At 38.2% G+C, this 7,647-nt stretch overlaps 1 protein-coding gene across 1 annotated transcript; it reads right to left on the bottom strand.

Moving 5' to 3' along the window:
- Positions 1 to 400: 400 nt before the first annotated feature.
- On the bottom strand, positions 401 to 7,371 carry LOC114239838 (luciferin 4-monooxygenase). The gene is made up of 9 exons (XM_089728273.1): positions 7,080 to 7,371; positions 6,719 to 6,926; positions 5,346 to 5,661; positions 4,368 to 4,527; positions 4,131 to 4,276; positions 3,855 to 3,987; positions 1,713 to 1,934; positions 1,073 to 1,243; positions 401 to 716 (listed from the first exon to the last, which is right to left on the bottom strand). Exons 1-9 carry the CDS (start codon positions 7,194 to 7,196, stop codon positions 600 to 602), a joined length of 1,590 nt encoding a protein of 529 aa, XP_089584399.1. The 5' UTR covers positions 7,197 to 7,371; the 3' UTR covers positions 401 to 599.
- Positions 7,372 to 7,647: the final 276 nt, after the last annotated feature.

Here is a 7,647-nt window from a genome sequence, read left to right as displayed (position 1 = left end):
TGTTAAAATTTTAATAAATACAAATTGGAGGCTGCGTAATGACACGTAAAGTAATCTGCTTAGATAACGCAGGCTGCGGTGCGATTCTTTAATCTTGGGGAAGCAGGCTTTTCCACAATTAAGTCAATCACGCCTGCTTAACTCGATTTTCTTTAAAGAAAGCTATTACAGCCCACAGAGACCATTCCGGGGAAGAATCTACAAGCTAAATTACCCCGAGGTGGAACCAGTCAATTTAAATGGTAAAAGAGTTTCATTTTTGTAGAAAGCCTCAATGCAAATGGCTTTGTTCTCGAATGTTCCTTTTTCTTGTTTGTGCTTTATTGTGTAGGCAATAGTTTAGGCTAATCACTAAAATTTCCATCGTACCTTTTAAAGTATGTTAATAGAATGAAAACAATTTGTCGAATTAATAAACAAAACTTTATTGAATCAATTTCTTTCAAGATAGAAAAAAAATTAAGATATTTAATTAATGGGGTAAATATAGAGGTGCACACTATATAGAAGTATGTGTTGTATATACCAATATTATATGTAAATACGATAAGTAAAAATTTAAAGGACTTATTTACTGAATAACAGTTAAATATCTATTTTTATTGCTCTTTCAAAAGCATATCGCGAAGAGTTCTTCTTAGTATTTTGCCTCTAGGGTTTCTTGGTAATTCATTTATAAATCGAATACCACCCTTCAATTTCATATATGGTGGAACCTGAAAAAGGCAAATTATCTATACTAATATTATAAAGCTGAAGTGTTTGTTTGATACTGATTATTTCACGGCCATTCGGGAAGTCTATTCTTTCGGACAAAAAATAGGAATAAGAATTATCAAAACCGGTTCAAGCATTCTTAAGAAATCGGTGAACATACATAGATAAAAAATTGTGGTCGAATTGGTAACCTCCTCTTTTGAAGTTGGATAAAAAGCGTGATTTTGGGTACCTTAAATAGTTCCTTAACATTGTTTTATTCAAAAATATTTTCAAATCTAGTCCCAAAGTAACTATTCCACGCGGACGAAGTCGCGGGCAAAACTTAGAATACATAAATATAATATGTACGTACTTCTGCAACCACAAAATCAATTAACTCCTGTTCGGTAACATGAAATCCTGGGTGCTTTACTATAAAGGCTGTTGGCAGTTCATCGTACTCTGGATGAGGTTTTCCGACTACACCCGCCTCTTTCACTGCAGGATGGAGTAACAGGACAGTCTCTAGTTCCGTGGGTGGAACCTATAAAGCAATAAGATTAAAAAAAAGAATCGAGAAAGCAACTTGTTTTAAATACCAGTTTTAAATTCTGAATCTTACTTAGAATTATGTTATGACAAATCAGTATCCCGATAGCTATACTCTTAATTATGGTTTTCAGATATATTGACCCTTAGATTATATACCATGATCTAAGTATTGACCAATTGCCATTGATAATTAAAATGATTAGTTTTAGTAAGTTTATTAAGTAAAAGGTACAAATTAATCACAATGAAAAAAGAAAATCTAAAAATAAAAAAGACACGCGATAAAGATAAGGAACCGACATAAAAGTTAAAATAATCAAAGTAATAAAATTATTGTTTTTCATCGGACTTTGACACGTGTGCAAAATTTTAAGTCAATCTAACGTCACAAATTTCGTTACATAGATAGACCAACTTAGTGAAAGATTGCTAAAAATGGCGAAAGTACTGGATTGACCTACCTGGTCTCCTTGATGTGAAATAATTTCCTTTAATCTATCGACAATGTAAAAGTATTTGTCTTCGTCGTAATAACCTAAGTCCCCCGTTTTGAAGAAACCTTCCTCGTCTAGGTAAATTGAAGGGTCTACTCCTATGTAACCCTTCATAAAAACAGGTCCTTTAAGGCAAATTTCGCCACGTCGATTTGCGCCCAGTACTTGACGGGTTTCGGGATCTACAACCTTAGAATAAAATATTCTATTTCAGATACTATATCAATATCACGAAGTGGCTGTGAATGTAGCTAAGACTTAACATAAAATATCGCAAGGACTGATCGAACGCATTCAAGGTAATAAAATATTTCTCAAAATATACGTAACACGGGTTTGTAATGGTACCTACAATGTGATTACAATAATTGAGTTCGGATTGGATTCGGATCGATACTCGATGCGTTCGGATTGTCGATAATCCTAATCTTTCGAATTGTTTAGAATCTCTGCGTCTACAGATGAAACTTTGGTTCTCTTTGTATTTTATACCTTATATTAGGATTACTATTAGGATTAGGTTTACGTATATTAAAGGTTGAATAAGTACAGATTTTTGATAGGTGATTCCGATATGGCCATTTTGTCATTCCATGAGCTTATCATACGTTACTTCATTTTCATTATTTTTGAAAAACCTCTGCGCTCATTTAATTATTCATCAATTATTGTTTCTCTCTGGAATGAACTCGCCTTCACAAGTTCTACAGGCCCGTTACATAAAAGAGGTTTTAAAAGAGTATTCCGCAAGAGTAACCAGCAGCATGCCTATGCCCGTAACAATATAGGTACCACCGCCCCGCCTTACTGGTGGTAGGACCTCTTGTGAGTCCGCACGGGTAGGTACCACCGCCCCGCCTATTTCTGCCGTGAAGCAGTAATGCGTTTCGGTTTGAAGGGTGGGGCAGCCGTTGTGACTATACTGATACCTTAGAACTATATTCAAGGTGTGTGGCGCATTTACGTTGTAGATGTCTATGGGCTCCAGTAACCACTTAACATCAGGTGGGCTGTGAGCTCGTCCACACATCGAAGCAATAAAATAAAAATATATATATATATATATATATTGATGACCATGAACAGGGGTGGCCACTCTCCATTAGATGCGTCGTATACTCGTCTGGTTTCGAAATATAAGTCATAAGTTGCAATTTAGGAGATTTAAAATTATTCAATCCAAGTGTTTGCTTCGCGTCGCTCTTTTATACATAGTTTTTAGTTGAAGCTATAGTGAAAAATACATAGTACAATATATGTCTCTGAAGACGCGCCGGCATGATCATGGCCGACAGTAATTTTGATGTATCTGGAAACTTTTTTTTATATTGCTCAGATTGGTGGACGAGCTCACAGCCCGCCTGGTGTTAAGTGGTTACTGGAGCCCATAGACATCTACGACGTAAATGCGCCACCCGCCTTGAGATATAAGTTCTAAGGTCTCAAGTATAGTTACAACGGCTGCCCCACCCTTCAAACCGAAACGCACATTACTGCTTCACGACAGAAATAGGCAGGGTGGTGGTACCTACCCGCGCGGACTCACAAGAGGTCCTACCACCAGTAATGACCATAAGCACAAATACTTTTTGAATAGTTAAGCTTTATTACTTTTTTTTGCCCTGGCCCTCTAAGTGTTTCGGGTCTCCCTCACATGTCGGCCTGGGGACCGGCGAAGGGGGCCGAAGAAGACGACGTGCAAGCTGCTCTGCACGCGTTTTACGCAAGAGCATCCGGGTGATGGAAGGCTGGCTATCCTCGACCCACGCTGGTTCTGACCCAGCGGGGTATTTCGTAGGATAACCCATTCAAACCGGCGCCATCTAGGCGGGCTTCGGACAGCCTGCCGACCGAGAGGGCTGGTGGTCGTGGCGCCGACGATCGCCGCCGAGGGGGAGGGTGATGAGAGAGATGTGCTTCGCACTAAACGCTTCACTTTCCCCCCTTTGCCTTTTCATGGGTTCTGTCTCATGCGAGGATCGGACGCGGGTTGTTGAGCGACAGGAGGTTTTAGTCGGTTCGACTCCGACATGCCCCGCCCTCCATCCCCAGTGGAGGGTGGGTGTCCGGCGATTTCCTCCTGAACAAAAAAAAAAAAAACTTTATTACTTTTAGTATAATGCCAGGTGTAGCCTTGCCAACGCTCCCAAGTTTAGTTCCTTTATCGCCCCAGCACTCTGAACTTAATTCTCCAGCTTCTGTCATCCCATATCCTTGAATTATATAATTTACTTTCGGTAATCTAAAATATCGAAATTAAGTAAAATAGTATATTTATTCAAACTTTAGGGTCTCTACGCTAACTATAATAATGTATTTTTAATTTAATATCTATATTACAATAATTACTTTATTGGAAACTAAATAAATTAAGTTAATTCTCACCTTTCTTTCACTTTTTCCATGGTCTTAATATGAAGAGGGCTTGCGCGTGAATAAATTATTTTCAGAGAATCTAAATTGTGATTTTTTACTTCATCATTTTTCGAAATATAATGGACAAAAGATGGCACGAGAAATCCAATGTTAACCTACAATAATAAATATTCCAGATATAATAATATTTTTTCGATTGATTGTTTTAATGTGAAATAGTTTAATGAAGAAACATTTTTATCTTACCTTCATAAGTTCAATTGTTTTAAGCATTGCAGCTGGGGTCGGATTATCCACGTAAACAATTTTCTTCCCCTTCGTTAAAAATTTATACGTCATAAATGTATCGTAATTATGATACCATTCACCAAAAACGAAAACAGTCTGCAGAGATTCGTAGCTGAAACTGAATATGTGCATTGTAAATAGTTACAAGCGAGCATTGTTGCAAATAGAGAATGCAGAAAGAAGTCGTCGAGGCCAAACATTTTATGTAGGGAAAAAATGCTTCATCATCGTCATCATCATCATTAGCCTTTATCTGCCCACTGCTGGACATAGACCTTCTCCAATGCCTTCCATATAACGCAGTCCTCCGCCTTCCGCATCCAACGACTTCTCGCCGTGCGCACTAAGTCATCGATCCACCTGTTTGCTAGCACACAATCTTCTTATCAACCCATGGACGTACACTGCTGGACATAGGCCTCCCCAAGCCTCACCACAAAGACCGTCCTGCGCTGCCTGCATCCAGCGGATCCCCGCGAACCTCAATAGATCGTCGGCCCATCTTGTGGGAGGCCTACCGACGCTACGTCTTCCAGTACGCGGTCGCCACTCAAGAACTTTCTGGCCCCAACGGCCATCCGTTCTGCGAACAATGTGTCCTGCCCACTGCCACTTCAATTTCGCAATCCTTTGGGCTATGTCGGTTACCATGGTTTTCCTGCGAATCTCCTCATTTCTGATTTGTTCTCAAAGGGAAACTCCGAGCATAGTCCTCTCCATTGCTCTTTGGGGGACCTTGAGCTTTCTCATAAGGCCCATTGTGAGTGATTATTGGGATTATCCAGAGAATGGGTAGCAGCGTTTTCCGAGTATCACAACAGCACACTGCGATCGTCAACCCGCATGCCAAGCGTGGCGATTATGGCAACCCCCCCCCCCCACATGGCTGACACAAATAGCACACAATACGATATAATTATTGCAAATATTACTTACTTAGAAGGTAGACTGCTTAGTATACAATTCATGTGACTTAATTGAACTCCTTTCGGCATACCAGTAGTGCCTGATGAATATAATACAGCTGCTGTATCTATTTGTCCTTGAACCGGCGTCGGTTCAAACAGATCCACATCGACATATTTGGAAGCTAAACTTTTTATTGAAACCACACCCTCGCTGTTGTCTTCCAGAGTGAAGTACGTTTGTATGCAGTCAAAACTTTTTAAGACGTCGCTGTATGTCAACCAAAACTTATTTGAATAAATAAAATATTTAGGTTTCACTACGCTTAGTTTGTGTTTTAACGAGGCTGCAAGAAATTTGTAAGGATTAGTGAAAGTGTTTTTGTTACTTGAAAATATAATTACGCGTTTGTTAATGGATAGATGTAGCAATTATTTTTTATTATGGTGGAGTTTAATTAATAGGTAAAAGCTGAGAAAAGAGTGAGCGAAATAGAACTTTAATTTGAGTTCCTCCATAAAAATAGCATTAATTCTATCCTTTATGAATTACTGATTTTTAAGGACTTATAATTTTACCCAGAACACCATAAAATATGGAAGAGCTATGAAATTCTATTAATTCCCCTTTATAGCCCCAGTGCTAACAATCCAGAATAACTAAGATGATAGTGATGTAATTATTTCCTGGCGACACTGGTAGAAAATACAAATATACGACTAGACGATTTCTGCTTGATAATAGTCTTTCCAACTATCAATCAAAACATTATGGTATTCTGCTCACACCTACTACCACTTCATCCCATCATTTATCTGCTTAACACTGCCCTTGATTCCCATCGTGAGTCCTAAGAATACTGTGTGTGATGTACCAACTTGGATGGTGTTCTGGCGTATTCGCTAGTTCAATACTTGATTAAATTTTATCAGTGCAGATGGATAGACGAACTCACGACCCGTTTGATTGTAAGCAAGTACCGAAGCCCACAGATATAGCAAACTGATTGCCGTCGTCCTCTTTCATACATAAGGTTGAAATCTTAATTATTGTATAGACTATAGTAAGATATTTGGCTCAGCATCAACTATGGCGTAAACTTGGGAAACGCTCATCTACAATTAGCTGAGATGGTGTGGTGCGATTACTTGTTCTTTTTCAAAAGACGTGCTTAGCGAGCCTTAAGCAGCAGGTTGCGTTTTAGCTGTACCCCTGGTATTGATTACGCTCATGGGCGACCGTTGAGTGGGCCGTGCTCGACCGTCATCGACACTAGTAAAAATTACGGATTAAAAGGTGAAGAATGATGCTTAATGCTGATGCATAATAGTGATTTCCTCAGCCCATGATAAATTATTCTCGAAATACTATTTCATTATGTAACTGTCTAGTCTTGAATTTACCTTTTCCAACTTTCAAATCGTAAGGTGTATAGGTGGCTCCAGTCAATACAATTGCAAGCAAAGTCGGAACAAATTCATTGTGTTTTTTCGACCCGAGTGCCACAGTATCACCTCTTCCGACCCCAAGGCTCGTCAAAGACGCGGAAAGGTTCACAACATACTGTGCGATTTCTTTGTACGATAGTTTTTCACCTGTATCAGCATTTTCCTGAAGAAAACACACTGTTAGTTGTTTGTATTGTTCATGAGTGTCGTCTCTTGCTAAATAGGCGAGTTTGCTCAGCTAATCTAAGAAAAATAATCGCATGAAGCAATAAGAAAAATACTAATATTTAATTTAAGGAAGCTTTTAGATACTCACTATTGCAATTTGGTCATTCCACTGTCGGATATGCTCCAACATGAATTGCCCAAAATTTAAATGTGCCGGTACTTGAACGTTTTTATCACCAAACACAACATTATAATTATACGGCATTTTAATGTAGATTTTAAATTACAGAGAAGAGAAATAGAATACTGGTATTCTTTTTCCAATTAGAAACGACCTGAAACAAGTTATTGACGTAGAAAACAAAACATGTCTCCACACTTACGAAAGAAGCGTGTTTATAATGCACAACTGTTAATTGCAAATAATGTTTCTCGAGTAATTTAAACAAAATGCTTGTCTATGATAATCTTATATTTATTTAACATACATAAATTACGCAGTAATTGTTCTTTTCTGAATGTATATTTCAAACCAACACTCTTTTAATTTGCATGTCAAATATCACATAATCATTTTGAATTAAACACAGCAAACTGAGCTACTGAATTCTATTTTATTTGGCCGCGGGATTGTGAAATTGTCTAAAAATCTCTTGTTGCTATGCATGTCCAAATTTAGTTTTCTGGTATAATTATTTTCTTTTATATACTAGCCA

Source organism: Bombyx mandarina, chromosome 06 (genome assembly GCF_030267445.1).
Source record: "Bombyx mandarina strain Sakado chromosome 06, ASM3026744v2".
NCBI classification, from domain to species: domain Eukaryota; kingdom Metazoa; phylum Arthropoda; class Insecta; order Lepidoptera; family Bombycidae; genus Bombyx; species Bombyx mandarina.
The sequence above is the reverse complement of the archived record's forward strand: the minus strand, read 5'-3'. Positions and strand labels throughout refer to the sequence as shown.